Source organism: Mauremys reevesii, linkage group 6 (assembly GCF_016161935.1).
Source record: "Mauremys reevesii isolate NIE-2019 linkage group 6, ASM1616193v1, whole genome shotgun sequence".
NCBI classification, from domain to species: Eukaryota; Metazoa; Chordata; order Testudines; family Geoemydidae; genus Mauremys; species Mauremys reevesii.
Genome location: NC_052628.1, coordinates 4,301,061 through 4,322,201, shown reverse-complemented (window position 1 = coordinate 4,322,201; position 21,141 = coordinate 4,301,061). Strand labels below are relative to the sequence as shown.

Sequence of the window (21,141 nt, the reverse complement as noted above, 5' to 3'; positions counted from 1 at the left end):
AAATAGATGCCACCTAAATAGATTGTCGTAGATGAAGTATTTGGTATGCTCTGCAATAATCTGATTAATTTTTAATGTATGATGTTTAGAGAAATAGATCTTCTGTGGTACTCGGACAGAGACAAATACCCCATTGAAATCATAGGAGCAGTCTTTGTAAGTTATTGTGCCCATGCTCTGCTGATCGATGCCCCCAGAACTGTAAGTGGGCAGATGTTGTGACAGGTCATCCTTTACTCGTCAGTCTTATTGGATTTCAGGATCAGAAAATTGGATCAATCTTGGTGCTTTTAGTCTCACTGAAATGTCTCTTATAAATCTCAGAATATTTATCCTTGTTCTAATCTCTGTCACTGAGCAGTCACATTCAAAAGGCAAATCTTCTTAGCAGGCAGATAAATGCTCTGAAGTAGTAGAGAGAATTTACCCTTTTAGTTATTTATGTGAAGGGTGAAATTTCCTCTAGCGCAAGGCCTAGGCACCACTTATGCCCCTTGGGTCCCTCTGCACAGGACTGAATCTCATTCCTTGAGTATAAATGTCCCAATAGACACCACACAGGGCCCCATCCTGTTTTCATTGAAATCTATTGCAATGCTCCTATTGACTTCAACAGGAGCTGTAGCCAGCCCGTCAACAGGAATGTATTTATACTCGGGCATCTGATCCCTCCTGCAATACATTGAAAGATGTCTTGATTCTTCAATGTATTTCTTTACTTGAATTTAATGCTTGCAAAGGGGCCCAGGCTCTGAAGTCCTCCCATCCAGGTACAGGTAGAGCAAGGGCAGTAACGCAAGGGAGGGCTCCAGATAAATCAGCAGTGGTGTTTGTGCATCAGGGGATATTTGAATAGTGAACACGGGCTGGTGAGGATGCCAATCCTTGGGCTACAAGTGCTGAGGGAGCTCCTCCCCTCCAGCTGTTGTCTGTGAGCTCTTGTGCAGGACCCAGTCTGGTAAGCTTGTTTAGAGCATGCCGACTGGACCAGGCCCAGCAGGTGAGCCGAGCAGAGGCGTGCCTACGCTCTCCTGGACTGGGCATCGCTCTGCCGTTTAGCTGCCCAGGTGACTGGGGTGGGGTTTCAGTGTCCACGCACAGAAGCAGAAACATAGGCACCTGCAGAACCTTTACTGCAAACATTCAGGCACTAAGGGAGTTTAGACACCTACAGTGTTTGAGGGTAGCTGAGCGGGGGTTTTGTGGGGACTGATTCTGGGATTTTGGCACCTGAAGTGGCAATTAGGTGCCTAACTCCTTTTGTGAATCTAGTGCTAGAATTTTTCCACAACTTAATTGTGATTGTGTCCAAAACCCGCTGCTGGTAGGTGCTGTAGAGACGTAGACAGCACAGGCCGTATCCTGGTGAGCCGATAAGCAAAGCCCCCGATTGTTCAAGCAGCATTAAAACACCAACGCTTTCTTACCGATCCCTTACGCCCCCATCCTGCAGTTTGAGCTGTACAGGCGGATGCTTGCCTCCCATTGACTTCAGCTGGATTCTGTGGGGGTGTAAAAGGTTGCCCAAATGGAGTCCCATTGAAATCAACAGAGCCTCACATGGGTGCAGGGCTCTGCCTGCATGGATTGGATCGCAGGGTCAATGCACTGCAGAGGGGGAGAGTGGCAGAGGGTTTCAGTGTGCGGAAGAACCTCTTGTGTCTCACTTCTGTGGCAAGTCTGATCTGGATGACTAGACTCTGCCTCTGATATCACAGCTGGAAAGAACTAGCCACAAGAGTGACAGAGAGGGGCTGATAAGAAGGTTGAAATACTGTATGATGTTGGCTGCTTATAAAACCGTCTAGGAAAAACAGGTGAGTGTGAATAGGACCAAAGTCTGTCCCATCAGGCTCCCTTTATCCTCTTCAGCCCCTAGTCAGCTGCAAGAGGGGGTGCCAATGGGGTAGTGCTAAATGTGGAGTGCTTCAACTGAAAGGAAACTCATTCATTTAGAGGGGGAACTCAGTGATTTGAGCATTGGCCTGCTAACCCCAGGTTTGTGAGTTCAGTCCTTGAGGGGGCAATCTGGGGCAGAAATCAGTACTTGGTCCTGCTAGTGGAGGCAGGGGGCTGGACTCAGTGACCTTTCAGGGTCCCATCCAGTTCTATGAGATAGGTATATCTCCATGTGATTTGAAACCTCCATCTTACCGACTGCTCTGTAGTTATCCCCTGCTGAGTGCTTCCATGCCAACAATGAGTGTTGTGTTTGGGTTTTTTTAGGTCAAATGGCAGAAGGATGACCTGGATAATAATTTGAACTTCTTCTCCATCTCTTCAGATGGGCGGATTGTATCATGGACTTTAGTTAAGGTAAATGTTATGTTGTGATATCTTCTCCCTTGCCGAATTGAAGCAAATTATTTATAAAGTTCAAAAGTAATAATATATCAAGTGCACTAATGACCTCAGCCACCTTGCCTCTCTCATTATTATATCAACTTCTGTTGGGAAGGCCCAGCCCTGAAGAAGAGCTCTGCGTAGGTTAAAAACTTCTCTCTCGCCAACAGAAGTTGGTCCAAGGAAAGATATTACCTCCCCCACCTTGTCTCTTTCATGTCCTAAGACCAACCCGGCTTCAAGAACACTGCAAACAACAGTGTTATAATAATGAGAACAGGAGTTCTTGTGGCACCTTAGGGACTAACAAATTTATTTGAGCATAAGCTTTCGTGGGCTACAGCCCACGCTCAAATAAATTTGTGAGTCTCTAAGGTGCCACAAGTACTCCTGTTCTTTTTGCAGATACAGACTAACACAGCTGCTATTCTGAAACTTATAATAATGAGTTAGGCATGAAAAGAAGAGGTTGTTAATGATCAACAGTGCAATAGTTCCAATGTGAGCCTTTAAAACTTGTCATTGGGTTTTAGTGTTAACTACATGAAGTGAACAGGGACAGCCCACACCTCTTTGAGCACCAAACCCTTGGTCCTGCATGCAGCATTGGTAAGCAGGCTGTGTGCAGATCAGTGGGCTCTCGGCGCAAGGGGTTGTCTTTCACCAAGTTGCTTTGAAGTTGCCAGAATCTAGTGTGATTCAATGCACAGAACATCCACCGTTAATGAGAGAGCTGACTGTAGAATGGACCTCTTTCTATTTTCCCTTCCACTACCAAAAAATCACCCTTTTAGGAAATGATGAACTAAAGAGGTCAGATTTGTGAAATCCAGGAAGTGATTGGGAAGGCTTCAACTTGCTCAGCAACTCAACTAACTTTTCCTTTTGAGGGTGCAACTTAGGAAAATAGGTTTGGCAGTTTGTCCCAAAACCTCCATACCCCTTCTTTTCTTGTTGGCACAAAATAAAAAATGGCTTCTTGCTTGAGGATTTCAGTGTCCTTTATTTCACAATCAACTGGATAACCTTAAGATACATAGAAGCTTAAAGCTCTAGAGCAGGGGTCGGCAACCTCTGGCACGTGGCTTGCCAGTGTAAGCACCCTGGCGGGCCGGGCCAGTTTGTTTACCTGCTGCATTGGCAGGTTCGGCCGATTGCGGCTCCCAGTGGTCACAGTTCACTGTCCCAGGCCAATGGGAGCGGTGGGAAGCGGCGTGGGCTAGGGATGTGCTGGCTGTGACTTCCTGCCACCCCCATTGGCCTGGGACGGCGAGCTGTGGCCACTGGGAACTGTTATCGGCCGAACCTGCTGACACGGCAGATAAACAAACTGGCCTGGCCCGCCAGGGTGCTTACCCTGGCGAGTTGTGTGCCAGAGGTTGCCGACTCCTGCTCTAGAGCTACATCCTCAGGGAAGCAAAGAAATTTCTCTATAAGGGATTTTCCTGTTGGTGTAGGTAATCCACCACCCTGACAGGTGGTAGGTAGATCGACAGAAGAATTCCATTTCAGGGCATTTATTTGCCTCATCTCTCTCATATTGATGGAGTTGGGCACAGTGATAGCACTGTCAGTTAGAAATAGACAAAATCACTATGGCAAACTTCATGAAATATCAGAACATGTGTTTTCATGAGGGTATTCCCCATAATCCTATCCTGTCTCTGGAATACTGAGCCACTAGGCAGCTCTGAAATGTTGTGCAGAAGGTCTGCAGTTAGATCAGTGGGTTTCACTGGCTTGGACCTTATCATTCCCTACCAGAAGCAACAGTTGTGGGAATGACAGCAAAGCTCGGATTGGCTAGTTGATGCAGTCTGATTAAGGTCCAGGACTAGGAGTTCAATTCCCAGCTCTGATACAGACTTCCTGTGTGACCTTGGGCCACATTACTTAACTGCTCTGCACCTTGTCTGTAAAATGGGGATAATGGTACTTCCTTAGGGGAAGTATTTGAGGCTCACTTCACTAATGCTTGTGACGTGCTCTGACATTATTAAATAAACATACTACTATTGTTGGGTATCCCTGGAAGTGCATTGGACAGTTTCTTTTCCCTGTGGAATTTCTGAATGTCTTATGCAATAAACAAGCCCCAGGAATGTATTGTTAGGGACCACACGTCTCAAACCTCAATCCATAGGGTGCTTAAGGGCTAGTAAGTTCCAACTTGCCACCCCGTGATGGGCTAATAATCACCAAAACTAGAAGCTTGACTCCAACCTAGGACTTCAGTCCTGGGATTTCATTGGTGGAGCTCTGAGGGTTCTGATTGGTTCCTTGCTTCTATGTAAAGCAAGCACATGAACAGGAAGTTGTCCATGCATCTAGGTTCACCCTGCTTAGGACTGCTTCCCTTGCACTACATGCTGCTACTGCCTGATTCTGATATCCCGGTAACCTGACCCTTCCTGACTCAATCTGACCTCTGGCCTGTCTTGAACTCTGATCTCCTAGTATCTCACTCAGCCTGTCTCCAGACCCCTTCTCCAACCACTAGGTCAGACCACCAACATTCTGGTCAGGACCGTATGCAGAATGGACCTGGCAGAATGGACCTGGCTAACCCTTCAGGAGCACTGGGACCACATGAGTGGTACAATCAAGCCCTGCAGGCCCAGGTCATCCAGCTGACCTCGCATAACCAGCTATTGCAGGAGCAAGTCAGACAGTGGCATGCTGAAAAAGCTGCACTCCAGACATGGCTTGCGCAGCCCTGTTACACGATGCATCTGCCAGAAAAGTTTGATGCTAATTACCAGTGATGCCAGGGTTTTATAAACCAGTGCCACCTCCTGTTCATGATGCCATTCTCAGTTCTATACTACTGAGTATAGAAAGGTGATTCTGGTTATCAGCCTGCTGTCTGGGCAAGCATTAGACTGGGCCTCCCCCTACTAGGCATGCGACAGCCCAGCACCGTCGAACTGGGAAGTCTTCCTCCAAACCATGTCAGTGCTATTTGACAGCTTCCCAAACCCAGTATGGCAACTATGAATATCTGGTAATGCCCTTTGGGCTGACCAATGCCTCGGCCACCTTCCAACATAAATGATGATGTGTTCTGAGACATATTGGACCAGTGCATAATAGTTTACCTAGATGACATAGTGGTCTTCTCTGACGATGCAGAACAGCACACCACTCCCATCGAAATGGTGCTGGAATGCTTACGGCAGCCTGGCCTTTATGGTGAGCTCAAGAAGTATGCTTTCAATTAGGCCTCCACAGAATTCTTCGGTTTTGTCTTATCCCCAGAAAGGATCCAGATGGACCCACACAAGCTCCAAGCTGTCCATGATTGGCCAGTTCCCCACTCTGTATGTGACCCGCAACGCTTCCTGAGGTGCACCAATTTTTTCAAAAGAAATGGAGCCCCCTCACTGCTCTCCTTTGGAAATATGCCCTATTCTATTGGTCTTCCAATGCCAGCATGCATTAAATCAGCTGAAACTTCCCTTCACTACTGCACCCATATTGGCTCACCCAGACGTCATACAAGCCTTCATTATAGAAGCTGATGCTTCCAGCATGGTGATTGGGGCTGTCCTCTCCAAATGACTTGGTCCCAAACAAGCATTACACCTGTGCGCTGAAGCTCACCCCCACAGAGTTAAGCTATGAAATACTGGCTAAGGAACTTCTGGTGATTAAAAAAAACTCTTGCAGAATTGTCACTGCTTGGAAGGAGCTCATCACCCGGTCCAGGTATTCACTGATCATAAAAATACAGAGTACCTCCATGGGGCAAAGACCTTAAACCAACGACAGCTTCGGTGGGCCCTGTTTTTCTCACAGTTTGATCTTTGTCATCACATATGGCCACAAAACCAAAAATGTCAAGGCTGATGCCCTGTCCGAAAGATATGGAATCAATCCAGGAGCCCCCACCCAAGGACCAACACTATTCTCAAATCCCATAACTTTCTCAGCTTAGCTGTTCACCAGGATATGCTCATACTGATACACTCTGCCTCAGGAATTCTGCCGGATGAGCAAGGCATTATCAATAAGCAACTGCATGAGTCCCAGGAAGGGATCACATACCTGAGGGACCGCATTTATGTTCCCCTGGGACCTGCAAGTGTGGCAGTCCTGCAGCTATGCCACGACTTTCCTCTAGGACGACACTTTTAGGGCTTTGAGACCGAATGATTAATATACCAGCCTTTTTAGTGGGCCCTGGTGTTCCCCATGATACAGTCATTCATTGCCTCCTGTGATGTTTGTGCCTGCGCCAGCACACCATACCACAAGCCCTGCAGTCTCCTCCAGCCCTTGGACACCCCATCTAAACCCTGTGCGGCTACCTTATTGTAGAATTACCGGAATTCAACACATTTACAACAGTTTTGACAGAAGTGGGCTACTTTACCAAAATGGCCACTTCATGCCCTGCACAGGCTTCCTTTCTGCTGCAGAGACAGCCCAGCTATGGATTAGTGATCCCATCCGCCTCCACAGCCTTTCAGAGCACATCACCTCCCACCAAGGGTGTCAGTTCACGGCCCGGTTCTGGTGCAAGGCCTTGTGCCTGCTGGAGGTCTGCATGTGTCTTTTCTCCACTTACCATCCCCAGTCAAAGGGCCAACCAAATCCTCAAGCAGTATCTGTGACATTACATCACTCAGCACCAGGATGATTGGTCCTCACGTCTCCCTTACACAGAGTTTGCATAGACACATGGTCTGCATTGTTGTAGGGTCAAAGCTTTTTTACCAGCTAAGGGTATCACCCCCAATTCCACCTGCAATTACCCCCAGTTACCCAGCTGTCTCAGCCTAGTACAGAGGATTTGTCGGGCCCAGAAACAAGTGAAAGAACAGCTGGTCAAAGCAAGAGCAGACTGTATGCAAACCAGTATTGATAACAAGGGACCACCTGCTCAGTGGGACAAAAGGAAAAGTTCTCCACGGAGCATATCCACACGGACAGATCTGCTCTCAAGCTGGACTTTTGGTTCCTTGGCTCTTTTAGGATCCCGTGACATGTTAATCCAGTCACGTGTGTATTTCAACTACTTCGCTCTCTGAAGAGTCATCTGGTGTTTCATTTATTGCTTTCGAAATGTACATGGAAAACCCTTTTCCCCCCCAGGACCCAGCCACCTCCTCCACCAGTACAGGTATAGGGCCATGAGGAATACGTGGTTCTCAGGATGCCCCAGTGGGAAATCTAAACATTGCATGAAAACATCCAACCTCAGGCCCTGGTGCTCACTAATTTAGTCTTTAATTCCTTGTTCTTTTTATCACCCGCTCACTCCCACCGCAGTGTATTCTCATTCATTACGAGCTCCCATTATGCAGAAAAATACTAATTCATGAATAGACTCTAACAGATTGCTGCACTATCTCATTGTTTCATTATTATTTTTTCTTTCCTTATATTCCCCCCATCTGTCGGTCTGTATCACGTGTTGTCTCTCCTCTTATACCCAGATCGTTCCTGCCCTAAAGAGCTTACAGTCTTTTTGTTCTGTGTTGGTACAGAACACAGTGTGGTCCTGTCTATGATTAGAGCTCCTAGGTGCTATGATAATACAAACAAAAATATACGTAGCATTTATTTCTGAAGGGGAAACTCCTACCTGTGTATTGCTGACACTTGATTCTCAAACTGTGATGTTAAGCTGCATGTTACCTGGATGGTAACCGGGACATTTTAAAAAATAGGCAAGGTCCTAACAGAGCCGGATTAACCTTTTGTGGGCCTGGCGCCAAACATATTTGTGGGCCCCCATGGAGGCAATGGAGCATGGTGGGGGGAGCTCTGTCCCCGGAGAGAGGGGCCAGCCAGGGCAATGGGGCACGACATGGTGGGGGCAGCCCCGCTCCACCCAGCCCAGTGCAAGGACACTGTTTACGAACTGGCAGTCACCAGATCGATGCACACTGGCCCGCCCAGCCCTGTGCTGCCAGCGTGCCCCTACCTCTCAGGGGCGGGACCATGCCTCGCCACCCAACACCCCCCGACTCCGTATGCCCAGTGCCCCACAGACTCCCCCACCACAAATGCACAGCACCCTGCACACCACCATCCCTGCCTAGTGCCCCCTGCCCAAACCCCACCACAACTGCCCAGAACCCCCACTCCCTAATACCCCAACCCACAGAAACCTCCCCCACTGCCCAGTTCCTCCTGCCCCCTCGCAGACCCACAGACCCACACCCTGCCCTGCACCGCACTCACTGGCCCTGCTGAACCAGCACAGAGCAGGGATCCACACTCAGATCACAGTTCTAGGAGGCAGGACAGCTGAAGCCCAGGAGCACAGAGCAGCTCCGTCTCCCGGGGCCCCACCCAGCCCTGCCTGCCTGGCCCTGGTGGTGCCCGTGGCGAGGAGGCGTTTCCTTGCAGGGGCGGGGGAGGGACGACAGCCACCAACTTCCCCAGCCTGCCACTTCCGCAGAGCGTCAGTGGAGGCGAGCCCCACCCCTGGGGAGCCTGAAGCAGACCGGCCTGGAGAGGCAGAGGCTGAGGACTCCTCTCCACCCCCATCACTGGCAGGCCGCCATCAACAGCTTGCTAGTGACGGGCTGAAGAGGAGCCCTCAGCCAGCTGACTGCATGCCAAGAGGAGTGAGCAGGGGGTGGGGGCAAGGGACCAGGAGGTGGCAGGGAGCCAGCAAGCAGGGCCATGGGGTGGATGGAAGCCCTGGGCCAGCAGGCCAGCTGAGAGGAGCTAGCAGTGGGGAGGGAGGGGCCAGGGGGTAGAGAGGAGCCAGCAGCTCAGGCTGCAGGGCAAGTGAAATGGGCTGTGCTGGGGCCTCTTTTGAGTGTGGCCCGGCACTGGGTGCTAATTCATAGGCTTTAACAATCCCAGTATTAATACGGTGTTACACAAACAATGGCCCGCGTTCTCCTCCCCATTACACTGGTGGGACACAAAACAGAAGTTGATCTTGCCAAGTACAATAGAACCTCAGAGTTACGAACCCCAGAGTTACAAACTGACCACTCACGCACACACCTCATCTGGAACCGGAAGTGTGCAATCAGGCAGCAGCAGCAGAAACAAAACGGGGGGAAAGGCAAATCCAGTCAGGGCCGTCTCCAGACCCCAGCGCGCCAAGCAGGCGCGTGGGGCAGCATTGTCCTGGCAGGGCGGCATTTGGCTCCAGCGGACCTTCCGCAGTCATGCCTGTGGGAGGTCCACCGGAGCCCTGGGACTAGCGGACCTGCTGCAGGCATGACTGCGGAGGGTCCCCTCTTCCCGCGGCTCCGCTTGAGCTCCCGCAGGCATGACTGCGGCGGGTGCGCTGGTCCCGCGGCTCGGACGGAGCTCCCGCAGGCGTGCCTGCAGATGCTCCACCGAAGCCGCGGGATCACGGGACTGTCCGCAGGCACTTCTTCCCCGGCTGCGGGACCGGGGAAGGGCGGAGCGAGCGGCGCGGTGCGCCCCCCTGCTTGGGGCGGTAGAATTTCTAGAGCCGCCCCTGAATCCAGTGCAGTACTGTGTTAAACGTAAACGACTAAAAAAATAAAAGGAAAGCAGCATTTTTCTTCTGCATAGTTAAGTTTCAAAGCTGTGTTAAATCAGTGTTGAGTTGTAAACTTTTGAAAGAACCATTACCTTTTTTTCAGAGTTACGAACAACCTCCATTCCTGAGGTGGTTGTTACTCTCAGGTTCTACTGTAAATATTAGTGTTATCTTCATCTTACTGATGGAGAAATGGATGTAGATTTTAATGACTAGATAGATTAAGGCTTTCATTTCCTAAACCTTTTGCTCATACTGAGTGCCTCTCTTTTTTAATTGGGCGGGGGGGGCCTGGGGCGGAATGTGCCGAACCTGAAATACTATCAGCCTGTTTTTTGAGAGACACTGAAGTCAACAAAAGCTGCAAGTGATCAGGATTTCTGCAAAAAAATCAGGCCACTTAATAGGTGCCTAAATGATGTAGTTGTCTCGCCCAAGTTTGAAAATTTTGACCCAAGAAATGAGGGTGTATGTAATCCGGGTGTGTGCACATGGGTGTCCTGCTGTGATAAGGTTCCAATAGAGTCCATAAGTGGTAGAGACTCTTTATCCTGGGGAAGGGAAGCAAAGGTCACAGTAAGTAAAACACAGCTTTAGCAAGCTACCAACTGCTGGCATGAAATAACAAGTAATTTAATGTTTAGCTTTTTAAAATTCTTCAAGAAAACGTGCTATTTCCAAGCAATGACAGTCTCTGTATTGTCACCACAAAGACACTTATTAATCTGAAGTCTCCTCTGCCTGCAGAATGAGCTGGTTCATTCAGATGTCATCAAGCTGTCAGTAGAGGGAACAACGATGGAAGGGCCAGAGGGACTGCAGCTGCAAACAATTGGTATGAGCCCAAGTTCTCACCATCCTGATAATCAGTGACACCAAACCTCTAATCACTCATCCATAGAAATTAAAGCAGAGCGCTCTCCCGGTGTGAGGTGATGGGAGAGAGACTCTTAAAGAAAGGTTACTCCTCTTGCCTGTTAGCTGATCTAAGTCTACTGCATGCAAAGGGGTAATTGTAGGAAACGCATACCCACTCTAGCTAGCTAGCTCATGAGAACATAAGACTTGCCACCCTGGGTCAGACCAATGGTCCATCTTGCCCAGTATCCTGTCTTCTGACAGTGGCCTGTACCAGAGCTTCACGTGGAGTGTTCAGAACAGGGCATTTTTTGAGTGATTCTCTGTGTCTTCTACTCCCAGCTTCTGGCAATCAGAAGTTTAGGGTCACCCTGAGCTTGGGGTTGCGTCCCATTCAACTTGATTAATTGCCGTTGATGGATCTGTCCTCCAGTAACTTAACTAGTTTTTTTTCAACTCAGATTTGATTTTAGCCTTCACTACATCCCAAGGCAATGAGTTCCAAAGGTTAGCTATGTGTTGTGTGAAAAAGTACTTCTTAATGTTTGTATTGAACCTGATGTCTATTAATTTCATCAGGTGACCCCTGATGTTTGTATTGTGGGACAGGGTAAATAACAATTCTCTAGTTACTTTTTCCACACCATTCTTGATTTTATAGACCTCTAGCATATCTCCCTTTCTCTAAGATGAACAGTCCTAATCTTTTTGTTCTCTCCTTGTATGAAAGCCATTCCATACTCTTGATCATCTTTGTTGCCCTTCTCTGAACCTTTTCCAATTCCGCTGTATTTGTTTTGAGTTGGGCTGATCAGAACAGGACACAAAGTACTCAGGGTGTGGGTGCACCAGGGATTTATATAGTGGCATTATGATATTTTCTGTTTTATTATCTATCCCTTTCCTTATAGTTCCTCACATTCTATTAGTGTTTTTGACCCATTCTGTGCATTGAGCAAAAGTTTTCAGAGAACTGTCCATGGCAACTCCAAGCAGGGCTGGCTCCAGACCCTAGCGCGCCAAGCGCGTGCTTGGGGCGGCATCCTGCGGGAGGGCGGCAGACGGCTCCGGTGGACCTCCCGCAGGCATGCCTGCGGAGGGTCTGCTGGTCCCGTGGCTTCGGTGGAGCATCCGCAGGCATGCCTGCGGGAGGTCCACCAGAGCCGTGGGACCAGCGGACCCTCCACAGGCACGTCTGCGGGAGGTCCACCGGAGCCGCGGGACCCGCGACCACCAGAGCGCCCCCTGCGGCGTGCCGCCCTGCTTGGGGCGGCAGAAATCCTAGAGCCGCCCCTGACTCCAAGATCCCTTTCTTGAGTGGTAACATCTAGTTTAGAACTCATCATTACATATGTATAGTTGGGATTATGTTTTCCGATCTACATTACTTTGCACTTATTAATATTGAATTTCATCTGCCATTTTGTTGCCCAGTCTCCCTAGTTTTGTGAGATCCCTTTGTAGCTCTTTACAATCAAATATGGACTTAATGATCTTGAGTAATTATTTTTATCATCTGCAGATTTTGACACTTCACTGTTCGCTCTTTTCCAGATCATTAAAGAATATGTTAAACAGTACAGGTCCCATGTAGATGGGTTGGACTTACCCCTGCGGCGCCTCCTACGGGTGACTCCAGGGAATTAGCTCAGTCCCCAGTCCGGAGCGCCCTCTGCAGGCCGGTGATCCACCTGTTTACTACTGGCCCCCGTGTCCCTCCCAGGACCCCAGTGCCCCTTTAACTGGGTCTCCCCCTCCCAGGGGAACCTCCACCCCACTATCCCCACTTTGCCTCAGTATTGGCTACTGCCAGTCATTGTCTAGCCCCACACCCTGGGGCAGACTGCAGTATCAGCCTACTCATCACTGGCAAAGGGGTATGGACCTGCTGCCTTTGCCTACCCCTAGGTTGTCCCTTGCAACCCCCAGTACCTCTTGGCCTATAGCTAGGCTGCAGCCTGGGGCTTTCCAGGCTGGAGCTCCCCAGCTCCTCAGCCTTTCCCCAGCCCTGCTCCACTTAGGTACTCTATCTAGCTCCCTGCAGCCAGGCCCTTCTCCCTCTGAATACAGAGAGAGACTGTCTGGGCTCCTGGATCACAGCCTTTTATAGGGGCCAGCTGTGGCCTGACTGGGGTGTGGCCCAGCTGTGGCTACTTCCCCAATCAGCCCATCTTTGAGAGCAGCAGCTCTCAAGCCCTGCCAAGCCCCTTTTAAACCCCTTAAAACCAGGAGCAGGGATCCACCCTGCTACATCCCAGTACAGATCCATTGGAGGAAACCTGCTGTTTACTTCTCTCCATTGTGAAAACTGACCATTTAGTCCTACCCTTTGTTTCCTGTCTTCCAGTTACTGATCCATGACAGGACCTTCTCTCTTATCCCATGACTACTTAGAGCTTAAGAGCCTTTGGTGAGGAACCTTATCAAAGGCTTTCTGAAAAGCCACATGCACTGTATCTACTGGCTCACCCTTATCCACATTCGTTGACCCCCTCAAAGGCATGAGTTCCCTTTACAAAAGCTGTGTTGACTCTTCCCCAAGAAATTGTGTTCGTCTGTGTAGCGGGGTGGTCCCCCGCTCCTGCCCTGAGGGGTTAAAACAGCCCAGGAGAGGGCTGTGGCTGGGGCCAGCAGCTCCCAGGTTGACTGGGGAAGCAGGCACAGCTGGGGCCACGCCCCAAACAGACCTCAGCTGGCCCGTATAAAAGGGCTGTGAGCCAGAGGCAAAAGGAGTCTCCTCTAGCTGTGGAGGGAGACGGGCCTGGCTGCTGGGGAGTGTGCCAGGTTACCTGAGGTAGAGCAGGGCTGGGGAAAGGCGAGAGGAGCTGGGGAGCTCCTGCCTGGCAACTCCCCAGGCTGCTGACCTTGTGCAAGGCCAAATAGGTACTGGGGTTGCCGGGGCAGCCCAAGGGTAGGTGGAGGCAGCAGGTCCAAACCCCCCCTTGCGTGTGATGAGTGGCTTGTAAACTGCAGTCTGCCCCAGGGAGTGGGGCTAGATGGTGACTGGCAGTAGCCTTATACTCAGGTGAGGTGGGGATAGTGGGTGGGGGTTCCCCTGGGTGGGGAGACCCAGAAACTGGGGGGGTACTGCCAGGGGCAGCCCCCAAGAGAAAGGGGCACTGGGGTCCGGGAGGGACACGGGGACCAGCGAAAGGCAAGACACCGGCCAACAGGGGGCACTCTGGAAGCTGGAAAGCTAATTCCCTGGACAACCAATGAGAGGCTCCACGGCAGTGAGTCTCGCATCTTTACAGTCTGATAATTCTCTGGTACTGAAGTTAGGCTCACTAGCCTGTAATTGCCAGGATCACCCCTGGAGCCCTTTGAAAAATTGGTGTTACATTAGCTATCCTCCAGTCATCTGATGCAGAGGCTGATTTCAGGGATAGGTTACAAGCTATAGTTAGTAGTTCTGCAATTTCATATCTGAGTTCCTTCAGGCTAGCTGCCTGAGTACTTATCTAGGGTCCCAGGCAGGCTTGTGCAGCCCATGCTGAAGCCTGTGTTCTTGTGACTTCATTGCTGTTGGCACCTGAGCAATCCAGATTAAATCTAGCATAGGTATGCCTACATGTGCTGCAATCACATCTCCAATTGCAGTTGTTTCTATCTAGATGTAGCTAGTCAAGCTCAACAATGTTACCCATCTCACTCTCACCTAAGGTTGAACTCAACTAGCTACAACGAGATATAAACTACCAGTTCCTTGCCTCCGTCACACCAACAGAGAACATAACAATGGCCATACTGGATCAGACCAAAGGTCCATCTAGCCCAGTATCCTGTCTGCTGACAGTGGCCAATTCCAGGTGCCCTGGAGGGAATGAACAGAACAGGTAATCATCAAGTGATCCATCCCCTGTCACCCATTCCCAGCTCCTGGCAAACAGCGACTAGAGACACCACCCCTTCCCATCCTGGCTAATAGCCATTCATGGACCTATTCCCCATGAATTTATCTAGTTCTTTTTTGAACCCTGTTATAGACATGGCCTTCACAACATCCTCTGGCAAGGAGTTCCACAGGTTGTGCGTTGTGTGAAGAAATACTTCCTTTGGTGTGCTTTAAACCTGCTGCCTATTACTTTCATTTGGTGACCCCTAGTTCTTGTGTTATGAGAAGGAGTAAATAACACTTCCTTATTTACTTTGAAGGAACACAAAAAGACACCGTGTAGAATCAAGAATTTCCACACCAGTCATGATTTTACAGACCTCTCTCATATCTTGCCTTAGTCGTCTCTTTTCCAAGCTGAAAAGTCCCAATCTTATTAATCTCTCCTCATAAGAGCTAAGCCGGTTTAGCTGTCTTGCTGTAAAAACATAACTATTTTTGGCAGAGAAGACATAGCCTTACAGAGCTTGCAGAAGGAAATTCCCTCTGCATATAAGAATCTTTCAGAGTTAGCAATTTGTAGAGAGTGTAATATATTTGAGAGAGGGAGTCACACTATAGGATATCCAAGGTAAATCAATGTGTTGTGAAGTTCCATGTTGCTTTTTATTATTATGTGTTAATGTTACCAGGAAACAGATTTTCAAAGAATGTGCATGGTGGGGTGAGAAATAGCTCTGGGAATGAGGGAGGGAACTGGGACTGGCTGAGCAAGGAGACTGGGAGTGGGGATGTAGGGAGACTGGGGGTGTGGAGGGAGGAAACTTCACCTTTTGGGGCAATGGGACTGGGATATGCACGTAAGGAGTAGAGACTGGCACTAGCAGAGTGAGCAGAACGGACTGGGGTAAGGAGCCAGTGGTGGGGTGGGGGGCAGTGCAGAGAGACAGAACAGGGACTGATTGCATGGGGTGGGGTAGAAAAGTCTGTGCCCCCTAGAGCACACTCCCATTCAGATCCTGGAGTGGGACCCTAGATTTCTGACTCACCTTCTGCTGTTAGCAAATATTTGTGAAACCCAGCGGTAAAGTGTCTCATCCCCTTCTAGGGCTGGGCCACATAGAGGATATCAACCTACTACTGCTATCAGTTACTTTGTTAACTCAAGTGGCAGAGGTCTGTGGGGTGGATCTAAAGGTCCCAACCCTTCTGATATATCATGCAGGTGTCAATACGATGCTTACATGATGGAATTTCATTGGGGGTGAAGGAATTCCAGATTTTTAAAAAAAAACCTAGGAACTTACACACAAACTGCATTAAAAGAACATTATTAAAGTTGCCAAGTCGAGCACTCAAGAGTTAGGAAATGCCAGAATTAAGGTTGCAGTGCAATTTTGATCCCTTCCTCTTCCCTCCCACGTGTGTATGAATTATGAATGGAGCCCTACCAACTGTGAGGGTCCGTCCTGTTCAGGGGCGGCTCTAGCTTTTTTGCCACCCCAAGCACGGCAGGCAGGCTGCCTTCAGCGTACCTGCCGCCAAATTGCCACTGAATCCACGGGACTGGTGGACCTCCCGCAGGCAAGCCGCCGAAGGCAGCCTGACTGCCACCCTCGCAGGGACCGGCAGGGCGCCCCCCGTGGCTTGCCTCCCCAGGCACGTGCTTGGAGCGCTGGAGCCTGGAGCTTCCACTGGTCCTGTTATTATGTTACAATTTAAGATGTTTCCTTTCAATCTAAGTGAATGCAACAGCCAGTGTTTAAAATCTCAAGTGAGATTGATTTCCAAGATGATGTAGCATTCTGCTTCAGCAGCAGAGCCTGAAAGATCTCAATGAATCCTGAACAGTTACAACTGATAACCTCTTTTTAACAAAGGACACAACATCCTTGGATCCAGAGATGCCAAGGTGGGGCTGGAAAGAGAGGACTTACTCTCTTCCCTTCTTTAAGGTCATCCTGGGGAAGGATCTGTTCTGGAAACAGTGCAGGTCTGGTACATGTAGGTTCTACTACTATGCCCATTGCCATGCTGAGTGCCTTCCAGAGTTGTTAATAAACAAGGAAACTTGTATGAGTCACATGAGGTTTCCTTTCCATTCCTCCCCAAGCAGGAAAAGTCACATGTGTGTGTGGTTTTTGTTTGTTTGTTTGTTTTTAAAAGATACTTATTAAATGAATATACTACATGTTTCTTAGGAAGAAAACAAGGTCCTGGTGAGTTCTTTATTTGGCTCAGAAAGTGCTGAGGTTTGTGGTTCTAAATTCCTTCAGAAATGAATTCCACAGCCTTGAAGCAGATTCTAGAAAAGAAACCTTGCCTCCAACACACACCAGTTTTACCTATGAGTTAGATGGTTCTATTGTTCTGGATTGGAGCTGTCAAGGGCAGCAGAAGTTCCACAAGTGAACAGGTCATTTAGGGATCCAGCGCCCACACCATGTAGAGTCTTGAAATAAGAACTGAGATTTGGCAAATTTGATGAGACGTTCTGTGGGAACATAGTGGAGTGCAGGGAAAGTACATCTTTGATATAGTGTCCTGCTGAGGAGGGGAGAGGCTGCCATCTAATGCTGCCCTGGAACATAGGCGCTGAATCAGTGGGTGCCCCAGGGCAAGAGGACCCAGGGAAAAAAATTAGCAGGTGCTTAGCACCCACCAGTAGCCAAGCTGTTCTCCTCCCCCCCCACTACCACTCCCGCCCGCCGGCAGCCCCCGCTGATCAACTCCTCCCTCTCCCTCCCAGCGCCTCCTGCACACCGCAGAACAGCTTTTCCACAGCTTGCAGGAGGCACTGGGAGGGAGGGAAGAGAGTGGGGCCGGGGCGTGCTTGGGGGAAGGGGTGGAAAGAGGCGGGGAAGAGGTGGGGTGGGGTTTGGGGGAAGGGGTGGAGTTGGGATGGGGTCTGGGGTTGTGCATCCCCAGGGAAAATTAGAGGTGCCTGTGCCCTGGAATACCTGGAAGCATCTTTGAAATTATATAGGGAAGGGAAGGCTCAGTTTGTTCTAGAGACTGAAATCTTAGAGAAGATGTGGGAAGCATTTTCGGGAAGAGGTCTGACCTATATTTACTGTGTGAGAGACTCACTAAAAGCATTTGAATTCTTTGGCTGGAGTTTGACCCCAAAGAAAGAGAGACAATGAGTCCTAGTTACTGACCCGTAGAAATATGCTGGAGTAAACTTTGGCTCCAATACCATAAATGCACATCTTAGAGACTGTTGCCTTTGTAGTTCATCTAGCAGGTATTTCTGATTAAGATTTTGTGTCTGCCCTTCCTTTTCAATTGTAGCGTTTGAAGAGCGGTCTCTCTGTTTTCAGTTGTATGTGATTGATGGTGTCCAGGTAGCATTGTTACATTCTGTACAGAATAATGCCCTCTCGGGGGGAGCTGTGGGGTACTCAGCACTTTAGAACATGAAGCTATTTTTTCGGTGTCTGTATGAGAGCCTAACATTAGGCACCTGGTTTTTTTGACTCAACTGGTGACTTACACGGTGTGCTGCTGCTCTGCAGCCCTGAAGACCATGAGTTCAAATCCTTTCACCAATTGACTTCTGTGACCAGTTTGCAAGGCAGTATGATATAGTGGCTAGTGCACTGGACATGGACTCAGGAGATTTGGGTTCTGCCACTGACCTGCTGTGTGATTTTGGCCAGCTCACTTCCCCTCTCTGTGCGTCTGTTTCTCCTCCCACCTTTTGTCTAGTCAGATTGCAAATTCTGTGGGGCAGGAACCATCCCTCACGCTGTAGTTATATAGCACCCCCGGCAATGGGCCCCCAAATTCAATTGGGGGGCTCCAGGTAATAGTGCAATATGAAAAATTATTTTTTCAAAACCTTCACTGATGGAATTTGTGCAATAACCAAGAAATCTATGCTTCTGATCTTTCTGACTGACATCTCTCTCTCTCTCTCTCTCTCTCTCTCTCTCTCTCAAATAGGTTGTGGTACTTCCTTTGATTTTCACAAGAAGATAGATTATTTATTTCTCGTTGGCACTGAAGAAGGGAAAATCTACAAGGTAAAAACCATTTCAGGGAAGCCTGTTTTACTTCTCATCACTGCTGTTTATTTTATAGGGGTGTCGTCTTAGTCATTTCCCCAGAATATGTAATAAAATGCAACTTCGGTCCTTCAATCGGATCTCAGTGGCTGGACTCCGATGTCCAGGGGAAGCTCTGGTGGGTCTCTGGAATATGCCTGAGCAGAGCCAGCCTGGGGCCTAAAAGAACCTATAGAGCAGGGTTTCTCAAACACGGGTCGCTACCTGTGTAGGGAAGCCCCTGGCAGGCCGGGCCGGTGTTTTTACCTGCCCCATCCGCAGGTCCGGCCGATCGCGGCTCCCACTGGCCACAGATTGCTGCTTCGGGCCAATGGGAGCTGCTGGAAGCGGCGCTGGCCAAGGGACTTACTGGCCACCGCTTCCAGCAGCTCCCAGGGGCTTTTCCTACACAAGCGGCGACCCCTGTTTGAGAAATTCTGCTATATAGAATAGAATCTTGTAGAAAGGGTTTTTGTACAAACTGCATCCCAGAATGCAGGTGCAGAACTAAAAAGGAGAGAGAGAAATGAAGAGGGATACAGCCCCTGCCCTCGTGACTATGAAATGGCAGGACTAATTTAATGTGTGTGGTTTTTTGTTTTTTGGTCTTTTTTTTAAATCATAGGGGTTTCTAGCCCTCTCTTTTGTAGAGAGACTTGAAAATGCAAACAGTATCCAGTGATACTTTGAAAGGGAGGCCTGTTCCCTGTCCCCCACCATTACATGCAGAGTTCCCCAGTCTGGCTTTTGGAATCTATTAAAATTATAGCCACAGAGCCTTCAGTTTGGGTGAGAAACTTTAGCCTGTATGTGGCTGGTGGGGCAGAGCTGCCCAGGACACAGCTATGGCTGCCGCAAGCTCCTTCCCAGCCCACTGCCTTCAGCAGAGTCCTCTGCTGAGCTGGAGGATATTCTGATGTGACTGTCCCTCACGCCCCTGTTGAAGTTGCTCCACTCTGAGCCTGCCTTCTGGAGCAGACCCCTCATGCGAATTGGGCAGGTCCATGGATCGCTCTAGGGCTTAGACCAGCAACAAGGGCCTGGACACCGAGAGTGGGGCAACAGTGCACATGCTCAGAGGCAGAAACTTGGGACCCTAGGGAACTTTTGATGCAAAAATTGAGGTTAGGCAGCAGCTGAGTGGGGGGCTTGTGGGTGTCAGTGGAGCCTAAAACTTGGACTTCGGCACCTACGTACCTTTGTGGGTCTGGGCCCTCATGTTTCCCCATTGTAAAAAGAGGACATTGATCTCAGCCTCACTGGGAAGATGTTGTGATTAAGGCCTTGATCTAGCAAAGCACTTGAAACCTGTGCTTTCCTGTTTTGCTGGATTTGGGGAGAGAGTCTTTAAAGTCTGTACAATGCTAATCTCTGCCAGAGCACATACACGGCCTTTGGGCAGATGGGGACATAGCAGCTCACGACCTTCAGCGTATCTGGGCAGTTAGTTCTTGCAGAACTCTCAGAAATGTTGGCAAGTGTCCAGAGGTCGTCATTCCCTTTGCCACCGTAGTGTTAATTAGAAAAAAAGGTCTAACTTCAAATATTCAAGAACGAAGAATCAAGGGTAAACTCCTCTCTGGATGGACATGCCTATAGACTATTTGTTAAACTGTTTTAAAAAGTGAGTTTGTGAAAGCTTTTATTTTTCCAAACGGTTAAAACTTCCTAACAAGCAGCAGGATAATATGTTAATTTTTTAGCTGCAGAACAATTACAGTGAATTTCAGAAAATAGTGTGGTTAATAGCATTTCTGAAGCCAAGAAATCATTATCTTAATTACACACTGGTCTGTCTACTGCCCTTTTACATAGAGGACAAACTGTTTCTGCATTAATATGAACATATAATGGAAAACAGCCTCTTTGCATATTACCCACTGTTTTATGAATTGTTCAGCTCTGTGTATTGAAAGAAAAGTTGCAGTTATACAGGGCCTGCAAGTTCAGAGCAAGTATTTTAAAGTGACATTAATTATGAGCTTGAATCTTGGGATAAAATTAGTGCTCAGCCAATGTGTGTGTCAAGAGAAACTGCAGTGATGTAGTTAGAATAAGTTGGAGAAGGAGAGAGATCTAGCTGAAGTCTTTGCTTGGGTTTTACTTAGTCCTTTCAGAAGGAGTTTGCCTGAGAAAGGACTAAAAAAAAGCTAACTTAGCACCTCAGGATCTGGCTCATAATAAATAACAGCAAACACCTCTGAACCCTTTTCGATTTTTTTCAGCAGTTTCTAATGAGATCTGAATTTTCTCAGTCCTAATCTGCCTGAGGCTGTCAAGATGGTTGCTGCCTATTTGATTTGTACTGTTTGTTCCCCATTATAAGCCCCCTTTGAAAAAAAAAATGGTTTATTGTATTACCTTCATACATAGTGTTTCTGTAAGTAAATTAAAGAAACCCACCAGGATTCTGAAGACACCCATAACTGTCCACTTGTGTAGGGAGAAATAGAAGAGTTCTGAGGCCTATGTGTTTAGTGCAAGCTGCAATGCTGCTAGCTAACATTACAAACAAGTGCTGTAGCCTCTATGAATTCTTTTTCCTTCTCCATATTCTATAGCAATGTCTTGTA

The 21,141-nt window shown here is 48.6% G+C and overlaps 1 protein-coding gene across 3 annotated transcripts in view; it reads left to right on the top strand.

Moving 5' to 3' along the window:
* The window catches only part of DNAI1 (dynein axonemal intermediate chain 1), a 305,324-nt gene that overhangs the window by 134,688 nt on the left and 149,495 nt on the right, over positions 1–21,141 (top strand). For 2 of the 3 annotated variants that reach the window (XM_039543625.1, XM_039543628.1), the window contains exons 14-16: positions 2,227–2,316; positions 10,574–10,661; positions 18,468–18,547. In XM_039543625.1, coding sequence (XP_039399559.1) covers positions 2,227–2,316; positions 10,574–10,661; positions 18,468–18,547 — 258 coding nt within the window. The remainder of the gene's footprint in view (positions 1–2,226; positions 2,317–10,573; positions 10,662–18,467; positions 18,548–21,141) is intronic. The other variant, XM_039543627.1, reaches the window with a different exon arrangement.